The 27,421-nt window shown below is 44.5% G+C and overlaps 1 protein-coding gene across 1 annotated transcript in view; it reads right to left on the bottom strand.

Moving 5' to 3' along the window:
• LOC139548503 (calsyntenin-2-like) overlaps window positions 1-26,862 on the bottom strand; it is a 450,777-nt gene extending 423,915 nt beyond the window's left edge. The window contains exon 1 of the mRNA XM_071358196.1: window positions 26,470-26,862. Within this exon, the coding sequence (XP_071214297.1) occupies window positions 26,470-26,551 (82 nt within the window). The 5' untranslated portion in view covers window positions 26,552-26,862. The remainder of the gene's footprint in view (window positions 1-26,469) is intronic.
• Window positions 26,863-27,421: the final 559 nt, after the last annotated feature.

The following is a 27,421-nucleotide window of genomic DNA, read 5'->3' as shown; positions in this document are numbered from 1 at the left end:
GGGGGGTTGAGTGAGAGGAGTTAAGTGAGGGGAGTTGAGTGAGGGGATTTGGTGAGGGGAGTTGAGTGAGGGGAGTTGAGTGAGGGGAGTTGAGTGAGGGGAGACTAGATAGATATCCTGAGGGGATTAGAGAATAGAGAATAGTCTGTAATAAGACCAGGCAAAGCCTTCGCTCTAGTAATTAGAGATGCACTAATACTGTTGTAGGAAGAAGTCTGCTGGGAGACCCAGGGGGGGGGAGAGAGAGAGAGAGAGAGAGAGAGAGAGAGAGAGAGAGAGAGAGAGAGAGAGAGAGAGAGAGAGAGAGAGAGAGAGAGAGAGAGAGAGAGAGAGAGAGAGAGAGAGAGAGAGAGAGAGAGAGAGAGAGAGAGAGAGAGAGATGAGGAAGAGAGAGGAAGGAGAGAGAGAGATGAGGAAGAGAGAGAGAGATCGTTAGGATAATCCACCAGAGCAAGCGGCGGAGCTACAGCACACAGTAACCCAGATTTTACCAGCAGCTCATGGGACAGGATGAAGGTGATGATGACAACAGTATAGGTTAAGAAAACACTACATAAAACAAACAGGAAGACATGACCAGGTTACCTACATTGTGATACAACCACAGGAGATTGGTGGCACCTTATTTGCGCTCGTTAAAATGACTGGAGCGGAATCAGTGGAATTGTATCAAAAATATCAAACACATGTTTTTCAGGTGTTTGAAGCCAAACCATTTGCTCCATTATTATGATCCGTTCTCCCTTCAGCAGCCTCCACTGGATACAACAGTAGTTCAATCACAAATGAAGCTGTGAGTAATCCTATTCCCTCTGCATCATAGACTCCTGGCACGTAAGACTACATTTAAACCAACTAGCTTCTCACCAGCCCATACAGAGAAGAGTTTTGTAGACATGAGCCTTGTGTCTCATGCTCCCTCTTCTGTCTGCTCTCAGCTGTTAGCTGGCTAGGGGAAATGGTAAGACAGCCTGTGATGCAACTTCCACTTTCAGATGATAACAAGGCCACGTTCCATCTTAACTCCTCCACATGTCCTGGATTGGTTGAAAAGTCAAACGAGACATTTTTTTTTCTCATCAGGAACAAAAATAAAGAAACTTTACGACCGCAGGGAAATGAGGTACACATTGACCGGGAGGAAAGGAGCAGCCTGTGTGTGTCACTGACCCACTTCAGAGGAGGAGAGATGAAACTGCAGCATTCGTGGCAGGTCTTCTACAAAGACTGTTCCCACCTGTTTCCCTCACGTTCTCCTAACTGATGCCACCATAAACACCCTGTATTGAGCTGTGTGTGTGTGTGTGTGTGTGTGTGTGTGTGTGTGTGTGTGTGTGTGTGTGTGTGTGTGTGTGTGTGTGTGTGTGTGTGTGTGTGTGTGTGTGTGTGTGTGTGTGTGTGTGTGTGTGTGTGTGTGTGTGTGTGTGTTGTGAGACAGATGTCTCCTAATGAAGAAGTATATATCACAAAGAGATTTAAAGTGAGGGGCAGTGCCATATAATAACTCACTCATAGACACACACACTCACACTAAATCACACACACACACACACACACACACACACAGTTCTGGTAGGACGTGGAGATATGGTGGACCACTGTGTAGAGGTGAGAGTCACGGACCACAACTCAATACAGTCTAGACTGCAGGACAACATGTACCACAACTCAATACAGTCTAGACTGCAGGACAACATGTACCACAACTCAATACAGTCTAGACTGCAGGACAACATGTACCACAACTCAATACAGTCTAGAATGCAGGACAACATGTACCACAACTCAATACAGTCTAGACTGCAGGACAACATGTACCACAACTCAATACAGTTTAGACTGCAGGACAACATGTACCACAACTCAATACAGTTTAGACTGCAAGACAACATGTACCACAACTCAATACAGTCTAGACTGCAGGACAACATGTACCACAACTCAATACAGTCCAGACTGCAGGGCAACATGTACCACAACTCAATACAGTCTAGACTGCAGGACAACATGTACCATAAAGTAATACAGTCCAGAATACAGGACAACAGGACAACATGTACCACAACTCAATACAGTTTAGACTGCAGGACAACATGTACCACAACTCAATACAGTCTAGACTGCAGGACAACATGTACCACAACTCAATACGGTCCAGACTGCAGGGCAACATGTACCACAACTCAATACAGTCTAGACTGCAGGACAACATGTACCACAACTCAATACAGTCTAGACTGCAGGACAACATGTACCATAAATTAATACAGTCCAGAATACAGGACAACAGGACAACATGTACCACAACTCAATACAGTCCAGGCTGCAGGACAACATGTACCACAACTCAATACAGTCCAGACTGCTGGACAACATTTACCATAAATTAATACAGTCCAGTCTATAGGACAACAGGACAACATGTACCACAATTCAATACAGTCCAGACTACAGGACAACAGGACAACATGTACCATAATTCAATACAGTCCAGACTACAGGACAACAGGACAACATGTACCACAATTCAATACAGTCCAGACTACAGGACAACAGGACAACATGTACCACAACTCAATACAGTTTAGACTGCAGGACAACATGTACCACAACTCAATACAGTCTAGACTGCAGGACAACATGTACCACAACTCAATACAGTCCAGACTGCAGGGCAACATGTACCACAACTCAATACAGTCTAGACTGCAGGACAACATGTACCACAACTCAATACAGTCTAGACTGCAGGACAACATGTACCATAAATTAATACAGTCCAGAATACAGGACAACAGGACAACATGTACCACAATTCAATACAGTCCAGACTACAGGACAACAGGACAACATGTACCACAATTCAATAAAGTCCAGACTACAGGACAACAGGACAATATGTACCACAACTCAATACAGTCCAGACTACAGGACAACATGTACCACAACTCAATACAGTCCAGACTACAGGACAACAGGACAACATGTACCACAACTCAATACAGTCCAGACTACAGGACAACAGGACAACATGTACCACAACACAATACAGTCCAGACTACAGGACAACAGGACAACATGTACCACAACTCAATACAGTCCAGACTACAGGACAACAGGACAACATGTACCACAACTCAATACAGTCCAGACTACAGGACAACAGGACAACATGTACCACAACTCAATACAGTCCAGACTACAGGACAACAGGACAACATGTACCACAACTCAATACAGTCCAGACTACAGGACAACAGGACAACATGTACCACAACTCAATACAGTCCAGACTACAGGACAACAGGACAACATGTACCACAACTCAATACAGTCCAGACTACAGGACAACAGGACAACATGTACCACAACTCAATACAGTCCAGACTACAGGACAACATGTACCACAACTCAATACAGTCCAGACTACAGGACAACAGGACAACATGTACCACAACTCAATACAGTCCAGACTACAGGACAACAGGACAACATGTACCCCAACTCAATACAGTCCAGACTACAGGACAACAGGACAACATGTACCACAACTCAATACAGTCCAGACTACAGGACAACAGGACAACATGTACCACAACTCAATACAGTCCAGACTACAAGACAACAGGACAAGATGTACCACAACTCAATACAGTCCAGACTACAGGACAACAGGACAACATGTACCACAACTCAATACAGTCCAGACTACAGGACAACAGGACAAGATGTACCACAACTCAATACAGTCCAGACTACAGGACAACAGGACAAGATGTACCACAACTCAATACAGTCCAGACTACAGGATAACAGGACAACATGTACCACAACTCAATACAGTCCAGACTACAGGATAACAGGACAACATGTACCACAACTCAATACAGTCCAGACTACAGGACAACAGGACAACATGTACCACAACTCAATACAGTCCAGGCTACAGGATAACAGGACAACATGTACCATAACTCAATACAGTCCAGACTACAGGATAACAGGACAACATGTACCACAACTCAATACAGTCCAGACTACAGGACAACAGGACAACATGTACCACAACTCAATACAGTCCAGACTACAGGACAAAAGAACAACATGTACCACAACTCAATACAGTCCAGACTACAGGACAACAGGACAAGATGTACCACACCTCAACACATTCCAGACTACAGGACAACAGGACAACATGTACCACAACTCAATACAGTCCAGACTACAGGACAACAGGACAAGATGTACCACAACTCAATACAGTCCAGACTACAGGACAACAGGACAAGATGTACCACACCTCAACACATTCCAGACTACAGGACAACAGGACAAGATGTACCACACCTCAACACATTCCAGACTACAGGACAACAGGACAACATGTACCACAACTCAATACAGTCCAGACTACAGGACAACAGGACAAGATGTACCACAACTCAATACAGTCCAGACTACAGGACAACAGGACAAGATGTACCACACCTCAACACATTCCAGACTACAGGACAACAGGACAAGATGTACCACACCTCAACACATTCCAGACTACAGGACAACAGGACAACATGTACCACAACTCAATACAGTCCAGACAACAGGACAAGATGTACCACAACTCAACACATTCCAGACTACAGGACAACAGGACAACATGTTACACAACTTCAATACAGTCCAGACTACAGAACAACAGGACAAGATGTACCACACCTCAACACATTCCAGACTACAGGACAACAGGACAACATGTACCACAACTCAATACAGTCCAGACTACAGGACAACAGGACAAGATGTACCACACCTCAACACATTCCAGACTACAGGACAACAGGACAACATGTACCACAACTCAATACAGTCCAGACTACAGGACAACAGGACAACATGTACCACAACTCAATACAGTCCAGACTACAGGACAACAGGACAAGATGTACCACACCTCAACACATTCCAGACTACAGGACAACAGGACAAGATGTACCACACCTCAACACATTCCAGACTACAGGACAACAGGACAACATGTACCACAACTCAATACAGTCCAGACTACAGGACAACAGGACAACATGTACCACAACTCAATACAGTCCAGACTACAGGACAACAGGACAAGATGTACCACACCTCAACACATTCCAGACTACAGGACAACAGGACAAGATGTACCACACCTCAACACATTCCAGACTACAGGACAACAGGACAACATGTACCACAACTCAATACAGTCCAGACTACAGGATAACAGGACAACATGTACCACAACTCAATACAGTCCAGACTACAGGATAACAGGACAACATGTACCACAACTCAATACAGTCCAGACTACAGGACAACAGGACAAGATGTACCACACCTCAACACATTCCAGACTGCAGGACAAGATGTACCCAACTCTCCACTGAACTGCCATAAAGAACACACACAAACACAGAAATGTGCATGCCCGTGCACCCATGCAGACACACCGTACTGACATTCACACACACATATAATACATCAAGACAAGAGATTGAAACACAACTTATACTGTACACAGTTACTTTCTTTCAATATCAAATTAATTACTGAATTGGATAGGATTCTATTATGTTCATTGTTGGCAAGGGAATACACATTGGTTTAGCAATAATTGTTATTTTAGCATTATATTTCCCATATCCCCCATCCATGCCAATACACACACACACACACACACACACACACACACACACACACACACACACACACACACACACACACACACACACACACACACACACACACACACACACACTCTCCCTGTGCTCTGGTACTTTGATGATGGTGTTAAGCTCTCGTCACTAGCATGTCTGTTCTCCTATCTAAGTTTTATTTGAATTAATCTGTCTATTTCCCCATGAAGGCAACAGTTGTCATCCCATATGCTATTCATTTACAGATTGAGGGGAAGTTGGTAGACATGCTGTTCTCACACACACACACACACACACACACACACACACACACACACACACACACACACACACACACACACACACACACACACACACACACACACACACACACACACACACACACACACACACACACACACACACACACACACACACACACACACACATTGTGACATCGTTGGAGTAGTGGGAAGAAATGTCACCACAGAGACTTTTTTTAATCCATTTTTCTCTTATCTCCTCTCTGGTGTCGCTGCCCTGGTGGACAGCCAGTTTTCACAAAGACCATTTCTGCCCTGGTGGACAGCCAGTTTTCACAAAGACCATTTCTGCCCTGGTGGACAGCCAGTTTTCACAAAGACCATTTCTGCCCTGGTGGACAGCCAGTTTTCACAAAGACCATTTCTGCCCTGGTGAACAGCCAATTTTCACAAAGACCATTTCTGCCCTGGTGGACAGCCAGTTTTCACAAAGACCATTTCTGCCCTGGTGGACAGCCAGTTTTCACAAAGACCATTTCTGCCCTGGTGGACAGCCAGTTTTCACAAAGACCATTTCTGCCCTGGTGGACAGCCAGTTTTCACAAAGACCATTTCTGCCCTGGTGAACAGCCAGTTTTCACAAAGACCATTTCTGCCCTGGTGGACAGCCAGTTTTCACAAAGACCATTTCTGGCAATAATAATGAGGTGTTAATGAGCATGTAGGAGGAGTGAAAGGTGGTAGTGTGAATATTAATATACTTTGATATCACATTTTGTTATACTGTATGTATTCATGGATGTTGTATTGGGGCCTTTCTGTCTCCTCTAGTGTATAGTAGGAACATGTGGTGTTTCTATAGGACATCGTGTCAGGGAAGGGTCTGACATACAGATAGGGTTGAAATTCAGGAGTGCATCAGGGGACCAACAGCACATCACAGCCATCACAGGTTAGAGTAGACAGTGATGGATGACCGTCACACGCGAATTGTGTTTAGTGCGTAAGAGAGTCCTAATGCACTAAGCGTGTTCTAAATGTGTCAAACAGCTCATGGGACATGGGACTGACGTGTGTGCAGATGGAAGACCCCTTGTAGATGACTGTCAGGGGTCCTGGATGGGGGTTGCACTGACACACAACCCTACTGAGGAGAGGGGAGGGGGGTTGCACCTCTAATGAGGACTTCATCTGTTGCTTATTCTATAAATGACTGAGACATACCATATGTGAGGGTGGTAGTGTGTATTTTGTCACCTGAGGAGCTTGTGTGTATGTGTGCATGTGTGTGTGTGACTCATGAGTGACATTTACACTACACATGGAATTGATATGTGTCACTGGGAGACGACATTCTCTCCATGTCTCACTCTGTTCATTTCCTCTGAGATCAGATAGACTCTGGTGGTGGAGAGGAACAGGTCGCACTATCAACACAGCTCCTCCAGGCTTGTCTGTTGAGCTCCACAAACCCTCTTTTTGCTGTTTTGGCTTGTTCTTCATATAAGATGGAGATGAATCAGTGAGTGAGAGAGAGAGAGAGAGAGAGACAGAGAGAGAGGGGGAGAAAGAGAGAGAGAGAAAGAGAAAGAGAAAGAGAGAGAGAGAGAGAGAGAGAGAGAGAGAGAGAGAGAGAGAGAGAGAGAGAGAGAGAGAGAGAGAGAGAGAGAGAGAGACATGGGCCCTGGCAGTAAACCCCCCAAAAAACTAAAATAGTGATTTTCCAGAGAAGATCCAGAACTCAGGGAATTAGACCAAAGTTCTCAATTGGTACAAAATATATAGAGTACTGCACACACTACAATTACTTAGGTTTAAAAATAAGCTCAACTGGACACCTTAATGAGGCAGTGAATGAACTGAGAGAGAAAGCATGCAGGGCAGTCTACGCCATTAAAAAGACAAACACCCCATTGAAACTCTGCATGCAGAGTTCTGTAAGATTCTCCTACATGTCCAGAGGAAAACTACAAACAATGCATGCAGGGCAGAATTAGGCCAATATCCACTAATGATAAAAACTCAAAAAAGAGCAATTAAGTTTTGGAAACATCTAAAATACAGTGACCCCCTCTCATATCATTACCAAGCCCTGCAATGCCAAGAGCTGAGAAAAGAAAAGAGTCCCCTCATCCAGCTGGTCCTGGGGCTGAGTTCACAAACCTGTTCTACTAACACAATGAAGCCTCAGGACTAGAACATCCAATCAATCCGGATAAACCAAATTACAACACAGTCAAAACAAAACTATATTGCTTATTGGGAAACACAAGCACAAACACAAAGCAAAATGCAGTGCTATCTGGCCCTAAATCGACAGTACACTGTGGCTAAATATTTGACCATGGTTACTGATCAAAACCTTAGAAAAACCTTGACAAAGTACAGGCTCAGTGAGCACAGCCTTGCCATTGAGAAGGGTAGACACAGGAAAACCTGGCTCCCTGTAGAGGAAAGGCTGTGCAACCACTGCACAATAGCAGAACCTGAGACGGAGCTGCAATTCCTGACAAAATGTAAAAAATATAAAATAATTAGAGAGAGTCATTTCCCCAGATTTGAAACCCTTATTCAAGGTTTCAAAGACCTCTCTGATGAGAGTAGGCTACCAGTCCTGTTGTCGGAGGACGCAGAGAGCTGTGGGTTGGCAGCGCACTACATTGCTGCCTGCCATAAGTTGAGGGACAGTGTCTGACAGACCAATCAACCTGCACATGTACTCTACTGTATGTTTATTGTTATTGTTCAATGTATGGTTATTTTGACACTTGGTTATTGTTGTTACTGTTGTCCCGTTGACAATTCTGATTCTCACTTTTATTTTTATATTGTAAATATCCAAAATAAGCTTTGGCAATATGTACATTTGTTACGTCATGCCAATAAAGCAAATTTAATTGAATTGAATTGAGAGTACTTGTGTACTTTAACCATTTGTACATTGTTACAACACTGTATATATACATAATATGACATTTGTAATGTCTTTATTGTTTTGAAACTTCTGTATGTGTAGTGTTTACTGTTCATTTTTATTGTTTATTTCACTTTTGTATATTATCCACCTCACTAGCTTTGACAATGTTAACACATGTTTCCCAATAAAGCCCCTTGAATTGAATTGAATTGAGACAGAGAGAGAGAGACAGAGAGAGACAGAGAGAGACAGAGAGAGAGAGACAGAGAGAGACAGAGAGAGAGAGAGAGAGAGAGAGAGAGAGAGAGAGAGAGAGAGAGAGAGAGAGAGAGAGAGAGAGAGAGAGAGAGAGAGAGAGAGAGAGAGAGAGAGAGAGAGAGAGAGAGAGAGAGAGAGAGAGGAGAGAGAGAGAGAGAGTGCGCACCAGCGAGATATCTGAGCTTGTCAGCTTTGACAAATGGAGAGGGGGAGCTGGTGAGATTGGTGCGGAAGCGATTGATTGGAGAAAAGGAGACTGAGGAAGAGAACAAGGCAGAAGTGGAGGATGCTGGTTAGCACTCTGGACAGGGAGTGTGTGTAAGGGCATGTCCAGACAGTTGGCTGAAGTGTCAGGGAAAGAGTCTAGCCAACAGCCTCTATCTAAAAGTTTCTATTCTGTTTTGGTGTTGCATGAAAACAAAGAAAATACAAACACTCTTAATCGCTCTCTCTATCTCACACACACACATACACACACTCAAACTAAACTTGAGGGGACACACAATTCAGTCCCATTCAAAATCCAATTTTCTGTAAAACCTATCCCTAAACCTAACCTTAATAACACTTACCCTTACCCTAACCTTAACGCTAACCCTAACCCTAACCTTGAACCCAAAACCTTACCTTAACCCTAACGCTAAACCTAACCCTAACCCTAACCCTAACCCTAATTCTAACCCTGACACTAATTGTAGCCTTAACCCTACATCCCTTACAAATAGCATTTGACCTTGTGGGGACTAACAAAATGTTCCCAGTTGGTACTTTTTTTGTTTGTTTGCTATTCTTGTGGCAACTTCTGGTCCCCACAAGTATAGTTAAACACGTACAGTCACACAGTCTGCTTTCGGCTCTGACAGAGATTGACAGAGGCTTTCGACTCTGTCAATCACCGGATTCTTATCGGCAGACTCAACAGCCTTGGTTTCTCAAATGACTGCCTCGCCTGGTTCACAAACTACTTCTCAGATAGAGTTCAGTGTGTCAAATCGGAGGGTCTGTTGTCCAGACCTCTGTCAGTCTTTATGGGGGTGCCACAGGGTTCAATTCTCATCCCCATATTGTTTTTTGTTTTTTTGCTCCTTTGCAGCCCAGTATCTCTACTTGCACATTCATCTTCTGCACATCTATCACTCCCGTGTTTAATTGCTAAATTGTAATTATTTTGCCACTATGGACTATTTATTGCCTTACCTCCCTAATCTTACTACGTTTGCACATATATATATATAGACTTTTCTATTTTATTATTGACTGTATGTTTGTTTATTCCATGTGTAACTCTGTTGTTTGTGTTGCACTGCTTTGGTTTGTCTTGGCCTACCTGGTTAAATAAAGGTGAAATAAATAAATAAAAAACACAGTCATGCTGGAGACTCTGGGTACTAATGGGTTTGTAAGGTGTGTTCCTTGTCTCTTGCTGCTGCGGTTGTTAAAAGGTGGGGTGAACACTGGGGTGAGGGAGGGTGAATACTTTTCTCCATCTATCTCTAATTGCTTCTATTATTCCTTTCCCTCACTAAGCAATCCCTCCTTCCTCTCCTCTCCTCTCCGCCCTTCTCCTCAGGGAGCAGTCTCAAAGACAAGGGACGTTCCTTCTTAATTCTATAAAAGCCTCTGGTGTTTTCTCCACTCACCCCTCTCTCTCTCTCTCTCTCTCTCTCGCTTTCTCTTTTCTTCCTCTCTCCCCCTTCTTCACACCTCAGGGAGTAAATCAATGGGCCTGTCTAGTGCTAAGTATGGTCAGCAATAGCCCCAGAGGGAGAGCAGGGGAGCAAGAGAGCTCACCTGCCCACTGTGATTAGTAGAGGCTTATCTCCAACTATAACACACCTACACACACACATACACATGTACACACACACATTGTTCACCTCCTGAAAAACTAGAAAGGAGTGCAAGAGATAAGAGACCATGAAGAAATAATCCCAGCCCCAAGCAATTTTTTTTATTTTTTATTTTTTATTTCACCTTGATTTAATTTAACCAGGTAGGCTAGTTGAGAACAAGTTCTCATTTACAACTGCGACCTGGCCAAGATAAAGCAAAGCAGTGCGACACAAACAACAACACAGAGTTGCACATGGAATAAACAAGCGTACAGTCAATAACACAATAGAAAAAAAGAAAGTCTATGTACAGTGTGTGCAAATAGCGTGAGGAAGTAGACAATAAATAGGCCATAGTAGCGAAGTAATTACATTTTAGCAAATTAACACTGGAGTGGTAGATGTGCAGATGATGAAAAAACAATATGGGGATGAGGTAGGTAGATTGGATGGGCTATTTACAGATGGGCTATGTCCAGCTATTTGCATGGGCTATTTACAGATGGGCTATGTACAGCTGCAGTGATTGGTTAGCTGCTCAGATAGCTGATGTTTAACATTAGTTAGGGAAATATAAGTCTCCAGCTTCAGCGATTTTTGCAATTCGTTCCAGTCATTGGCAGCAGAAAACTTGAAGGAAAGGCGGCCAACGAAGGTGTTGGCTTTGGGGATGACCAGTGAGATATACCTGCTGGAGTGCGTGCTACGGGTGGGTGTTGTTATCGTGACCAGTGAGCTGAGATAAGGCGGAGCTTTACCTAGCAAAGACTTATAGATGACCTGGAGCCAGTGGGTTTGGCGACGAATAGATAGCGAGGGCCAGCCGACTAGAGCATACAGGTCGCAATGGTGGGTGGTATATGGGGCTTTGGTGACAAAATGGTTGGCACTGTGATAGACTGCATCCAGTTTGCTCAGTAGAGTGTTGGAGGCTATTTTGTAAATTACATCGCCGAAAATGAGGATCGGTAGGATAGTCCATTTTAAAAGGGTATGTTTGGCGGAGTGATTGAAGGAGGCTTTGTTGCAAAATAGAAAGCTGATTCTAGATTTTATTTTGGATTGGAAATGTTTAATATGAGTCTGGAAGGAGAGTTTACCGTCTAGCCGGACACCTAGGTATTTGTAGTTGTCCACATATTCTAGGTCAGAAACGTCCAGAGTAGTTATGCTAGTTGGGCGTGTGGGTGCAGGCAGCGAGCAGTTGAACAGCATGCATTTAGTTTTACTAGCGTTTAAGAGCAGTTGGAGGCCATGGAAGGAGTGTTGTATGGCATTGAAGCTCGTTTGGTGGTTTGCCAGAGGTCCGGACAACAGGCCCTCCGATTTGACACACTGAACTCTATCTGAGAAGTAGTTGGTGAACCAGGCGAGGCAGTCATTTGAGAAACCAAGGCTGTTGAGTCTGCCAATAAGAATATGGTGAATGACAGAGTCGAAAGCCTTGGCAAGGTCGATGAAGACGGCTGCACAGTACTGTCTTTTATCGATGGCGGTTATGATATCATTTAGTACCTTGAGCGTGGCTGAGGTGCACCCGTGACCAGCTCGGAAACCAGATTTCACAGTGGAGAAGGTATGGTGGGATTCGAAATGATCAGTGATCTGTTTATTAACTTGGCTTTCGAAGACTTTAGAAAGGCAGGGCAGGATAGATATAGGTCTGTAACAGTTTGGGTCTAGAGTGTCACTCCCTTTGAAGAGGGGGATGACCACGGCAGCTTTCTAATCTTTAGGGATCTCGGGCGATACGAAAAGGAGCTTGAACAGACTGGTAATAGGGGTTGCAACAATGGTGGCGGATAATTTTAGAAAGAGAGGGTCCAGGAGGTCTAGCCCAGCTGATTTGTACGGGTCCAGGTTTTGCAGCTCTTTCAGAACATCTGCTATCTGGATTTGGGTGAAGGAGAAGCTGGGGAGGCTTGGGAAAGTAGCTGCGGGGTGTGCAGAGCTGTTGCCCGGGGTTGGGGTAGCCAGGAGGAAAGCATGGAGAAATCCTTATTGAAGAAGAGAAATACTTATTTAAATTCTCGATTATCGTGGATTTATCGGTGATGACAGTGTTACCTAGCCTCAGTGGAGTGGGCAGCTGGGAGGAGATGCTCTTATTCTCCATGAACCCAAAACTTTTTGGAGTTAGAGCTACAGGACGCAAATTTCTGTTTGAAAAAGCTATCCTTTGCTTTCCTGACTGACTGCGTGTATTGGTTCCCTGAAAAGTTGCATATCGTGGGGACTATTCGATGCTAATGCAGTCTGCCACAGGATGTTTTTGTGCTGGGCGAGGGCAGTCAGGTCTGGAGTGAACCAAGGGCTATATCTGTTCTTAGTTCTACATTTTTTGAAAGGGGCATGTTTATTTAAGATGGTGAGGAAAGCACTTTTAAAGAATGACCAGGCATCCTCGACTGACGGGGTGAGGTCAATGTCCTTCCAGGATACCCGGGCCAGGTCGATTAGAAAGGCCTGCTCGCAGAAGTGTTTTAGGGAGCGTTTGACAGTGATGAGGGGTAGTCGTTTGACCGCGGACCCATAGTCGATGCAGGGAATGAGGCAGTGATCGCTGAGATACTGATTGAAAATAGCAGAGGTGTAATTGGAGGGCAAGTTGGTCAGGATAATATCTATGAGGCTGCCCATGTTTACGGATTTAGGGTTGTACCTGGTGGGTTCGTTGATAATTTGTGTGAGATTGAGGGCATCTAGCTTAGATTGTAGGACTGCCGGGGTGTAAAGCATATCCATGTTTAGGTCACCTAACAGAACAAACTCTGAAGATAGATGGGGGGCAGTCAATTCACATATGGTGTCCAGGGAACAGCTGGGAGCGGAGGGGGATCTATAACAGGTGGCAACAGCGAGAGACTTATTTCTGGAGAGATACATTTTTAAAATTAGAAGCTCGAACTGTTTGGGCATAGACCTGGAAAGTATGACAGAACTTTGCAGGCTATCTCTGCAGTAGATTGCAACTCCACCCCCTTTGGCAGTTCTATCTTGACGGAAAATGTTGTCGTTGGGGATGGAAATCTCAGAAATTTTGGTGGCCTTCCTAAGCCAGGATTCAGATACGGCAAGGACATCAGGGTTGGCGGAGTGTGCTAAAGCAGTGAGTAAAACAAACTTAGGGAGGAGGCTTCTGATGTTAACATGCAAGAAACCAAGGCTTTTTCGGTTACAGAAGTCAACAAATGAGAGTGCCTGGGGACACGCAGGGGTTAAAACTTCTTCTTAATAGGAGGCGCTATTTTCACTTTGGGAAAAAATCGAGCCCAAATTAAACTGCCTCGTACTCTGTTCTAGATCATACAATATGCATATTATTATTACTATTGGATAGAAAACACTCTGAAGTTTCTAAAACTGTTATATCTGTGAGTAAAATAGAACTCATTTGGCAGCAAACTTCCAAACAGGAAGTGAAAATTCTGAAAATGGGGCTCGTGTGTCAGGGCCTGCCTATTCAACTGACTTATATTTATGGATCTGTATGCACTTCATATGCCTTCCACTAGATGTCAACAGGCAGTAGAATGTTGAATGGGGTGTCTAGCTTGATGTGAGACCGAATGAGAGCTTTTGGAGTGACAGGTCCGCTCTTTTGTCAGTATTCAACTGCGCACCAGGGAACCTCACATTGTCTTCTGAAATGCGTTCGGTATACACGACGAAATGCTCCGGCTCTGATTTTATTGGATACATATGAGAAAAACATCATAAAGTAGCATTTTCAACTGAGTTTGACCAGTTTATTCGATGTTTATTGGGACTTTTGGAATTTTTCGTTCCAGGCGCAAAGATTTCTTGGACATTTGCCCTCCACATGGCTAGGCAAAGTTGCTAATTCGACAGAAGAAATGGACATTCTAAAACAAAACAACGATATATTCTGGAACTAGGACCCCTTGCACAACATTCTGATGGAAGATCATCAAAAGTAAGAGAATATTTATGATGTTATTTCGTATTTTTGTGATTTATGTTGGCTCCAACAAGGCGGAGAATACTAAGCTCACTAAGCTCACGGGAGCTTAGTACGGGAGCTTAGCTACTGCGGTGTGTAGTCACGTCACTTCCTCTTGAATTTGCAGACGTGTTGCTGTGCGTTTTGTTGCCAACTTTACTTTGCTAGCTTTGCTTTGCTTTGCTAGCTGACAACTTTACGTTTATATTTTTAGTTTTTCCATCACAACTTTTTTCCCTCATTCAACTTTTTCACTCCGGACGCTTTATCTGGACATGGTTCGTCAGCACCTTCAACAGCCGAAGCTAAGTAGTAACTTTAACATGATGTCTTCTAACTGCATTCGCTGTACTCATAATATACAGGAGAATGATCGCCTAACGGCGAGGATAGCTGTGCTGCAAGCCCAGCTTCAGACGCAATCGTTAGGCAAGGGTAATTTCAGTGTAGGAAAGGGTGAAACAGCGTCTGTGCCACCAGTAAGTACAGATAGTAACGTTAGTATAAATCCCCCCGCACTGTCCCCGCAGCCGGACAATTTTCTCATGGCTTCTGGAGGGAAATGCTGTTGGAATGCTCAACCGGTGTCGCTCATTCAGTCGACAGAAACTTTCAACCGGTTTTCCCCATTGAGTAGCGAGTCGGAGTCTGAGGCCGAGTCTTCTCTTGTCTCTACTCCTCCCGTTACGGGGTCTGAGACGCCGAAGGCTCCCACCATTAGCTCTGACAAATTGAAAACCTTAGTCATTGGCGACTCCATTACCCGCAGTATTAGACTTAAAACGAATCACCCAGCGATCATACACTGTTTACCAGGGGGCAGGGCTACCGACGTTAAGGCTAATCTGAAGATGGTGCTGGCTAAAGCTAAAACTGGCGAGTGTAGAGAGTATAGAGATATTGTTATCCACGTCGGCACCAACGATGTTAGGATGAAACAGTCAGAGGTCACCAAGCGCAACATAGCTTCAGCCTGTAAATCAGCTAGAAAGATGTGTCGGCATCGAGTAATTGTCTCTGGCCCTCTCCCAGTTAGGGGGAGTGACGAGCTCTACAGCAGAGTCTCACAACTCAATCGCTGGTTGAAAACTGTTTTCTGCCCCTCCCAAAAGATAGAATTTGTAGATAATTGGCCCTCTTTCTGGGACTCACCCACAAACAGGACCAAGCCTGACCTGCTGAGGAGTGACGGACTCCATCCTAGCTGGAGGGGTGCTCTCATCTTATCTACAAACATAGATAGGGCTCTAACTCCACTAGCTCTACAATGAAATAGGGTGCAGGCCAGGCAGCAGGCTGTTAGCCAACCTGCCAGCTTAGTGGTCCTGCCGTACATACCTACACGTACGCTACGGTCACAAGACGCAGGCCTCCTAATTGTCCCTAGAATTTCTAAGCAAACAGCGGGAGGCAGGGCTTTCTCCTATAGATCTCCATTTTTATGGAATAGTCTGCCTACCCATGTGAGAGACGCAGACTCGGTCTCAACCTTTAAGTCTTTACTGAAGACTTATCTCTTCAGTAGGTCATATGATTGAGTGTAGTCTGGCCCAGGAGTGTGAAGGTGAACGGAAAGGCTCTGGAGCAACGAACCGCCCTTGCTGTCTCTGCCTGGCCGGTTCCACTCTCTCCACTGGGATTCTCTGCCCCTAACCCTATTACAGGGGCTGAGTCACTGGCTTACTGGTGCTCTTTCATGCCGTCCCTAGGAGGGGTGCGTCACTTGAGTGGGTTGAGTTACTGACGTGATCTTCCTGTCTGGGTTGGCGCCCCCCCTTGGTTTGTGCTGTGGTGGAGATCTTTGTGGGCTATACTCGGCCTTGTCTCAGGATTGTAAGTTGGTGGTTGAAGATATCCCTCTAGTGGTGTGGGGGCTGTGCTTTGGCAGAGTGGGTGGGGTTATATCCTTCCTGTTTGGCCCTGTCCGGGGGTATCATCGGATGGGGCCACAGTGTCTCCTGACCCCTCCTGTCTCAGCCTCCAGTATTTATGCTGCAGTAGTTTATGTGTCGGGGGGCTAGGGTCAGTTGGTTATACCTGGAGTACTTCTCCTATCTTATCCAGTGTCCTGTGTGAATTTAAGTATGCTCTCTCTAATTCTCTCGTTCTCTCTTTCTTTCTCTCTCTCGGGAGAACCTGAGCCCTAGGACCATACGTCACGGCAAACCGGGCATGATGACTCCTTGCTGTCCCCAGTCCACCTGGCCTTGCTGCTGTTCCAGTTTCAACTGTTCTGCCTGCTGTTATGGAACCCCTACCTGTTCAACTCTTAATGATCGGCTATGAAAAGCCAACTGACTTTTATTCCTGATTATTATTTGACCATGCTTGTCATTTATGAACATTTTGAAAATCTTGGCTCTCTCTAATTCTCTCCTTCTCTCTTTCTTTCTCTCTCTCGGAGGACCGGAGCCCTAGGACCATACGTCAGGACTACCGGGCATGATGACTCCTTGCTGTCCCCAGTCCGCCTGGCCCTGCTGCTATTCCAGTTTCAACTGTTCTGCCTGCGGTTATGGAACCCCTACCTGTCCCAGACCTGCTGTTTTCAATTCTTAATGATCGGCTATGAAAAGCCAACTGACATTTATTCCTGATTCTTATTTGACCATGCTTGTCATTTATGAACATTTTGAAAATCTTGGCTCTCTCTAATTCTCTCCTTCTCTCTCTCTTTCTCTCTCTCGGAGGACCTGAGCCCTGGGACCGTGCGTCGGGGCTGCCGGACGTGATGGCTCCTTGCTGTCCCCAGTCCACCTGGCCTTGCTGCTATTCCAGTTTCAGCTGTTCTGCCTGCGGTTATGGAACCGCCACCTGTCCCGGACCTGCTATTTTCAACTCTTGATGATCGGCTATGAAAAGCCAACTGAAAATTATTCATGATTATTATTTGACCATGCTTGTCACTTATGAACATTTTGAACATCTTGGCATAGTTCTGTTATAATCTCCACCCAGCACAGCCAGAAGAGGACTGGCCACCCCTCATAGCCTGGTTCCTCTCTAAGTTTCTTCCTAGGTTTTGGCCTTTCTAGGGAGTTTTTCCTAGCCACCGTGCTTCTACACCTGCATTGCTTGCTGTTTGGGTTTTAGGCTGGGTTTCTGTACAGCACTTCGAGATATTAGCTGATGTACGAAGGGCTATATAAAATAAACTTGATTTGATTTATTGCATGCTGTACGTTGTACTAAAGTTATTTTTAAAAATCTAACACAGCGGTTGCATTAAGAACCAGTGTATCTTTCATTTGCTGTACAACATGTATGTTTTAGTAAAGTGATGGCTGGATTCACAAGATGTTTATCTTTCATTTGCTGTATTGGACTTGTGATTTCATGAAATTATATTATATGATATCCCTGCCGCGTTAGGCTAGGCTATGCTAGTCAGCTTTTTTGATGAGGAGGATCCCTCATCAGGCTATATCATAACTGGCTATGATTGGGAGTCACATAGGGCGGTGCACAATTGGCCCAGCGTCGTCTGGGTTTGGCTGGTGTAGGTTGTCATTGTAAATAAGAATATATGCTTAACTGACTTGGCTAGTTAAATCAAATAAGCAGCCTTACCCCCAATCTATCTGCAGAGTGCCAAGCAGAGATGCATTGGTTCCCGTTTTTACAGTATTTTGTATGGCTCAAACAGGGATCAAACTCCCAACCATCCAAACACTGGATGGACACTCTAACAACAAGGCCACTAAAGGCCACCACAAGTTGATCACTAAACAATGGTCTATATAAGAAGAAGAATCTGATTTGAGATCAGTGAATTAAGACTACTCTATTAGCAAAACCCTGATCTGAAGTAAGGTCGATAAGGCAGGGCTGAGATCAATGAGGTAGCACTCCTCCATACTTTGCCATAATCTGAGATTAGAGCACTGATTTGAAATCAGTGAAATTGCTGAGCCTGATATAAATTAAAGAGATTACTGATCTAGGATCAGTGATGTACTGCACTCCTCCACTCTGAGCCTTGGTTTTCTCACCCAGACCTAAAAATAGGAGAGACAAGCAAGGCTGTACTGAGATCAGAGAGGTGGTCCTTTGTAGCTCTGTTGGTAGAGCATGGTTCTTTTAACGCCAGGGTAGAGGGTTTGATTCCCAGGACCACCCATACGTAAAAATATACACACGCATGACTGTAAGTCGCTTTGGATAAAAGCGTCGGCTAAATAGGATATAATATAATAGGTAACAACATGTCCTCCTCCATGTTGAACCATGGTTTTCTAGTCGCAGCACGGCAGGCAGGATGTGTGCTGCCTCCGGCCGGGGATTTATAGAGCGCACCGATAATGCACTTCCTCGCTCAAAAGGGGGACATAAATCTGCCTCTTTTTTTTGTCAACACTTTTTTTTGGCTGATGGGGTCCTCTTCTGACTATACAAAACATGAAGAACACCTGCTCCATTTCAAATCAAAGACAGACCTGGTGAATCCAGGTGAAAGCTATGATCCCTTATTGATGTTGTTTTTTTATTTTTAGGGGGTAGATCAGCTTTAATATTGCAGATAGATTGTAGCTTTCATCAATGTAATTGTTTGCATAATTTCCAATCGCCCATATATATACAGTACCAGAGTAAAGTTTGGACACACCTACTCATTCAAGGGTTTTTCTTTATTTTTAATATTTTCTACATTGCAGAATAATAGTGAAGACATCATGTAGTAACCAAAAAAGTGTTAAACAAATCTAAATATATTTTATATTTTAGAGAATCTTCAAAGTTTGCCATTTGCCTTGATGACAGCATTGCATACTCTTGGTATTCTTTCATCCAGCTTCACCTGGAATGCTTTTCCAACAGTCTTGAAGGAGTTCCCACATATGCCGAACACTTGTTGGCTGCTTTTCCTTCACTCTAAGGTCCAACTCATCCCAAACCATCTCAATTGGGTTAAGGTCGGGTGATTGTGGAGGTCAGGTCATCTGATGCAGCACTCCATCACTCCTTCTTGGTCAAATAGCCCTTACACAGCCTGGAGGTGTGTTGGGTCATTGTCCTGTTGAAAAACAAATGATAGTGGGACTGAGTGCAAACCAGATGGGATGGCGTATCGCTGCATAATTCTGTGTTAGCCATTCTGGTTAAGTGTGCCTTGAATTCTAAATAAATCACAGACAGTGTCACCAGCAAAGCAACCCCACACCATCACACCTCCTGCTCCATGCTTCACGGTGGGAACAGGCGGAGATCCTGCGGATATCATCCGTTCACCTACTCTGCATCTCACAAAGACACGGCGGTTAGAACCAAAAATCTTACATTTGGACTCATCAGACCGAAGGACAGATTTCCACCGTTCTGATGTCCATTGCTCCTGTTTCTTGGCCCAAGCAAGTCTCTTCTTCTTATTGGTGTCCTTTAGTAGTGGTTTCTGTGCAGCAATTCGACCATGAAGGCCTGATTCATGCAGTCTCCTCTGAACAGTTGATGTTGAGATGTTGTCTGTTACTTGAACACTGTGAAGCTTTTATTTGCGCTGCAATTTCTGAGGCTGGTAACTCTAATGAACTTATCCTCTGCAGCAGAGGTAACTCTGAGTCTTCCTTTCCTGTGGCGGTCCTCATGAGAGACAGTTTCATAATAGAGGTAGATGTTTTTTGCGACTGCACTTGAAGAAACTTTAAAAGTTCTTGAAATGTTCTGAATTGACCACCCATGTTTTAAAGTTGTAACGGCTTTCTTCCAGGGGTGAAGGAGAGGACCAAAGTGCAGCGCGGCTAGTGTTCAACATGTTTAATTAAAGAACAAGTGAAACACTACAAACAACATACAAAATAACAAATGTGAAAAAACCGAGACAGACCTATCTGGTGCAGACAAACACAGAGACAGGAAACAATCACCCACAAAATCCCAACACAAAACAAGCCTCCTATATATGATTCTCAATCAGGGACAACGATTACCAGCTGCCTCTGATTGAGAACCATATTAGGCTGGACACAGAAACAGACAAACTAGACACACAACATAGAATTCCCACCCAGCTCACGTCCTGACCAACACTAAACAAGCAAAACACATAATAACTCTGGTCAGGACGTTACAAAAGTAATGATGGACTGTCATTTCTCTTTGCTTATTTGAGCTGTTCTTGCCATAATATGGACTTGGTCTTTTACCAAATAGGGCTATCTCCTGTCTACCAATCCTACCTTGTCACAACACAACTGATTGGCTCAAACGCATCAAGAAGGAGAGAAATTCCACAAATGTACTTTTAACAAGGCACACCTGTTAATTGAAATGCATTCCAGATAACTACCTCATGTGGCTGGTTGAGAGAATGCCAAAAGTGTGCAAAGCTGTCAGCAAGGCAAATTTTAAATTTGAGGCTATTTTGAAGAATCTAAAATAAATAAAAAACTGAAATACCTTATTTACGTAAGTATGCAGACCCTTTCCTATGAGACTCAAAATTGAGCTCAGTTGCATGCTGTTTCCATTGATCATCCATGAGATGTTTCTACAACTTGATTGGAGTCCACATGTGGTAAATTAAATTGATTGGACATGATTTGGAAAGGCACAAACTTGTCTCTATAAGGTCACACAGTTGACAGTGCATGTCAGAGCAAAAACCAAGCCATGAGGTCAAAGGAATTGTCCGTAGAGCTCCGAGACAAGTTTGAGTCAAGGCACAGATCTGGGGAAGGGTACAAAAAAATGTCTGCAGCATTGAAGGTCCCCAAGAACACAGTGGCCTCCATCATTTTTAAATGTAAGAAGTTTAGAACCACCATGACTCTTCCTAGAGCTGGCCGTCCGGACAAACTGAGCAAACGGGGGAGAAGGGCCTTGATCAGGGAGTTGACCAAGATCCCGATGGTCACTCTGACAGAGCTCCAGAGTTCCTCTGTGGAGATGGGAGAACCTTCCAGAGGGACAACCATCTCTGCAGCACTCCACCAATCAGGCCATTATAGTAGAGTGGCCAGACGGAAGCCACTCCTCAGTAAAAGGCACCTGACAGCCTGCTTTGAGTTTGCCAAAAGGCACCTAAAGGACTCTCAGACCATGAGAAACAAGATTCTCTGGTCTGATGAAACCAAGATTGAACTCCTTGGCCTGAATGCCAAGCGTCACATCTGGAGGAAACCTGGCACCATCCCTAAGGTGAAACATGGTGGTGCCAGCATCATACTGTGGGGATGTTTTTCAGCGGCAGGGACTGGGAGACTAGTCTGGATCGAGGGAAAGATGAACAGAGCAAAGTACAGAGAGATCCTTGATGAAAACCTGCTCCAGAGTGCTCAGGACCTCAGACTGGGGGCGAAGTTTCACCTTCCAACAGGACAATGACCCTAAGCACACAGCCAAGACAACGCAGGAATGGCTTCGGGGACAAGTCTCTGAATGTCCTTGAGTGGCCCAGCCAGAGCTGGCTTGACTTGAACCTGGTCAACCATATCTGGAGAGACATGAAAATAGCTATGCAGCAACGGTCCCCATCCAACCTGACAGCTTGAGAGGATCTGCAGAGAAGAATGGGAGAAACTCCCCAAATACAGGTGTAACAAGCTTGTAGCATCATAACCAAGAAGACTCAATGCTATAATTGCTGCCAAAGGTGCTTCAACAAAGTACTGAGTAAAGGGTCTGAATACTTATGTAAATGTGATATTTCAGTTTTGCAAACATTTCTAAAAACCTGTTTTTGCTTTATCATTATGGCATTTTGTGTGTAGATTGATGAGGTAAAAAAAACGATTTAATACATTTTTAGAATAAGGCTGTAACATAACAAAATGTGAAAGGGGTCTGTGAAGTGTGAAGTGTGAAGTGAAGTGAAGGGGTCTGAATACTTTCTGAATGCACTGCATCTCTGAACACCATCCAGTTTTGATTTATATTTGCCATTGTGCTGTGATGTTTCACAAAAGTTCTGAACCTTTCGATTCTCATCGTTTCTATAAAATGGTGCAACTGAATATTAGGAAGCTGTTCCTGATGTTTGGTATACTCAGGGTATAGGTCAGGTGCTTCTATAGAGGAAGCATAGCCTATATTGAAATAATACCTAATTTTATAATGAAGGTGGAAGTTTCTGTTAATCATAACTCTGTTTATCTTGATTTATTTTAACCTTGTGCATTGAAATATGCATTCTGTACCTCGTTTTCACATATACAGTAGTCAACCAACAGCATCCAAAATACTCCTGCAGTTGGCCAAATTGTATTACCACGTAATACTTTGCTTCCTCTATGGACTGAGTCATATTACATTTGAAGTACTGTTTGTGTGTACTTTCTGATTGAAAAATAATAGTTGTGTGTCTACCCCCAAAAATAATAAAGCTGCAAAAGGTTCCTCGATGGAAACAGACGCTGTGGGTAGCTAAATGAAAATACACATACTGTAGGTAATGAGCTATCTAAATTCATAGTTCATATTGCTTGGAATTACACAAAAGCGCAGCTCCGGGCAGCTCTGGCAAAAACCTCTGCACCGCTTTCTACTCAACCGCGAAAAAATTCTCCCCACCACGCTGCTGAGCGTGAGACATGGTGGGTTGTGGGAGAAATCGTTTGAGCCACAGTGTGCAACCGTGAATGCAATAATGCCTTTGTAAATAGCTTCGCCGCCTCTTCGCAGTTTTGCATACTTGGCTGCTGTCAACATGGACCAACACACATACTTACGGGCATAAACACACAGCTCTAGATTTGGAGCGGATGCTTTGAGAATCTCTTTGATTAAAAGGAGTGTCGTTAGTTCACGGTTCTTGAAATGCAACGGTGGCTACACAGAAAATGACAGGGGAAGACCGCGCCTCAAAGTTGTCCTGGAGAACAGCCAATTCCTGAGTCTTCTCTAACTGTCGCATGGAACATTTTAAGGAAAAGCTGCATCATGACAGAAGATAATGTTACTATGTTACATGTTCAGAATGTTACTGTATGTCTCACACGTTTCTCTCGCTTTTACACGGAGTTAAAGATGGCAATTGAAAATGTCATCTTTAAATGCGGCTAGAGGGCCAGGATAGCAGCATATACACTGCATATAGACAAGCATGTAGACACGCCTTCAAATTAGTGTAGTCGGCTATTTCAGCCACACCCGTTGCTGACAGGTGTGTCTCCATAGACAAACATTGGCAGGAGAATGGTCCGTACTGAAGAGGTCAGTTACTTTCAACGTGGCACAGAAAGGGACCACCGAGTGCTGAAGCATGTAGTGCATAAACATCGTCTGTCCTCAGTTGCAACATTCACTACCAAGTGCCAAACTCTCTTTGGAAGCAACGTCAGCACAATAACTGTTCGTCGGGAGCTTCATGAAATGGGTTTCCTTGGCCGTGCAGCCAGCACACAAGCCTAAGATCACCATGCGCAATGCCAAGTGTAGACTGGAGTGGTGTAAATCTCGCCACCATTGGACTCTGGAGGATTGGAAACGCATTCTCTGGAGTGATGAATCACGCTTCACCATCTAGCAGTCAGACAGACGAATCTGGGTTTGGCAGATGCCAGGAGAACGCTACTTGACCCAATGCATAGTGCCAACTGTGTTTGGTGGGGGAGGAATAATGATCTGGGGCTGTTTTAGTTAGTTCCTTAGTTCCAGTGAAGGGAAATCTTAATGCTACAGCATACAATGACATTCTAGACGATTCTGTGCTTCCAACTTTATGGCAACAGTTTGAGGAAGGGCCTTTCCTGTTTCAGCATGACAATGCCCCGTGCACAAAGCGAGGTCCATACAGAAATGGTTTGTTGAGATCGGTGTGGAAGAACTTGACTGGCCTGCACAGAGACCTGACCTCAACCCCATTGAATACCTGTTGGCCTAATCGCCCAACATCAGTGCCCAACCTCACTAATACTCTTGTGGTTGAATGGAAGCAAGACCCTGCAGCAATTTTCCAACATCTAGTGGAAAGTCTTCCCAGAAGAGTGGAGGCTGTTATAGCAGCAAAGGGGGGACCAACCCCATATTAATGCCCATGATTTTGGAAAGAGATGTTCGACAAGCAGGTGTCCACATACTTTTGGTCATGTATTGTATCTAAACAATGGGCTCTCATTTTCTCCTATGTTGCGGCCCTGGCGACTTAATTAGAACTGTGGTGTGCCGGCGTTTCCACCCCTATTGACTCGACGGTAATGTGTTTACTTCTCACTTAGCAGCCGAGCAGTGGCTTGAAAAGTCCAACAGTCCTGAGCTACTATCATGCTATCTCGAGATGAACAAAGTCTACACATTTGTGGATGGAGTTGGTGACAGACCATGTATCCACTTGTAAACAAACACCAACACTCATATGGGTAACTTCAGCACCACTGACAACACATTAAAACACACTCAGGCTCTTATTGCAAATCAGCACCATAGACAGCTAGTGCATTCCCTATCTCTCGCTCACACACACACACGCGCGCGCGCGCGCTCTGCTCCGGGTCAGGCTATAATCATATTCAATTGAAAATGCAGATGAAGCACAAGCTTCGCCTCCCTACTCCGATCATTTGTTTTTATCATATGCATCCATACTACTAGGTCAACAGATAGAGACGAATAGGCCTATTGGGCGCATGTGAAGCCAGACGCAAAGGCTGCTTTCTATCCGACGCACAGGGACAGGCGCGGAGCAACACCTAATCATGCATCCGGCAACTGCCACTGCTGCCAGACAAAGTGACAGGTGCCACATTTGTTATTACGCTCCCCAAACAGCAGCCACAGTCTACGGGGAGTTTATTAATGTGTACCTGGTGCCAGATCCACCAATTTACCTGTGGCACCGGAGTGGCTCGTGAGCAGTTAGTCTCATATGTGCTATAACACAGATATATTTAGCTCACCGAGGGAGTGCAGTCCGCAATCCATTAACGATATAAATTAATCGCTCATCATATTATATGGCTGATAACAAAAGAAAAAGAACAGGCCTAGGCTAATAATAATAATAATAAGCACCATCATCACCATCAGCAGCAGCATCGGCATCATCATATCAATATCTGATACGTAGGGGCTTACTCATATTTATATCAGCATCAGGACATTATATGCCTAAATAGTCCTCAACATCAATAAGATATCAGACTACTTAATACTATTCTTACCACCTCATATCTCTTCAAAAACCCAAGATCTGTCTCGGTCGGTTCGAGGAGGCAGGCTATAACATGCACATCACATGGACCATATCCATAGGCAGATGTCACAGTGAAAACTTGGACACATTGGACTCAACGCAGCGGCACCACTCCCCCTGATAAGAAATGACAGGTCCCAGAGGCACCTCCACTCGGAAATAGACCTATCAGCCAGCCTCCCTATAATTCCCCCTCTGCCTCGACTGCTTTACAAATCACAGCCATTTAACCATATGATATCATAGATTGTAAATTAATACAATCACAGCGCAATCAGCCCACATTAGAGGTGAAAATACTCCGATATGGACGCTCTCTCCTCTCCCTATATTCCTCCCTCCCATTGCCGCCTCTTCAACAATAAGCACATTGCAAAGTGACAGAGAGAGCGCACCACGCAAGGGGTAGGGAGCGCCAAGTTCCCCTTAACCTACCTTTCACTGTGTGACAGGCACACAGCCCCACTGCAACCCCGGCCATCAGCAGCACCACCTCGGATATTCTCTGCATCTTCATGGCGTGGTGAGAGCGAAATGCAGACAGGGCACGGTGACCTCTCTCTCTCTCTCTCGATCCTTTCCGTCCGCTCCTTCTATTCAGCGTGTCCCAACGTTCTCTCTCCTTCAAGCCGTAAAACTGTTCACTAATGATATGTCCGACTTCGACTAAAGATAGCGAGCGAAGAGTGGAATAATACACAAAGCGAGGCAGAGAGGGAGGCTTCTTCCGCGAAGAAACCGTGAAGCTGCGCCGTATAGTTAACAGAGCTCGTTCGATGGTTGTTGGATGCCCAACTAACTGCTTAGTGATAAGACGGGACCGGAGACCAACGCTCCCCGGGACTAGACTGTTACGTCACGGGGAGGAGAGATATGGATTCATATTCATATTTTTTTCTGTCATACCGCTCCCTCCTATCACTCAGCACTAAACAGCACCGCGATCACACACTTCTTCATTGTCTGAAATTAATAATCTGACCAATATGATAAGAATAATTAATTGTGAATATTGTACTGATATTTAGCTCATTAGGCTACCACTGTCACGAGACCAACCCAGGATGTATATTACCCACTTGCCTCCACATACAGGTATCCATAGCTTTGGGAATATGTTTCGAGTAGGGGGTGCTGAGCGCAGGAGGGTTGAAAAAAATCTCCTTTCTAATAAAGTATAGCTGATTATTCAGGTGCTGGCTGTCAGTGAAAAGGAATGCATCTAAAATATGTGTGAAGATAAGGTTTCTTGAGTATAATTTGAAATGTTGAGACAAGAAGAAAGGGGAGCGGTGTGTAGCGAAGATATAGGCGCGTCTCTCTCCAGAACGCGCTCAACTCTCCAGAACGCTCTGAGCTGTCTTCTGACAATTATTGCGAATTCATT

Source organism: Salvelinus alpinus, chromosome 21 (genome assembly GCF_045679555.1).
Source record: "Salvelinus alpinus chromosome 21, SLU_Salpinus.1, whole genome shotgun sequence".
NCBI classification, from domain to species: Eukaryota; Metazoa; Chordata; class Actinopteri; order Salmoniformes; family Salmonidae; genus Salvelinus; species Salvelinus alpinus.
The sequence above is the reverse complement of the archived record's forward strand: the minus strand, read 5'-3'. Positions and strand labels throughout refer to the sequence as shown.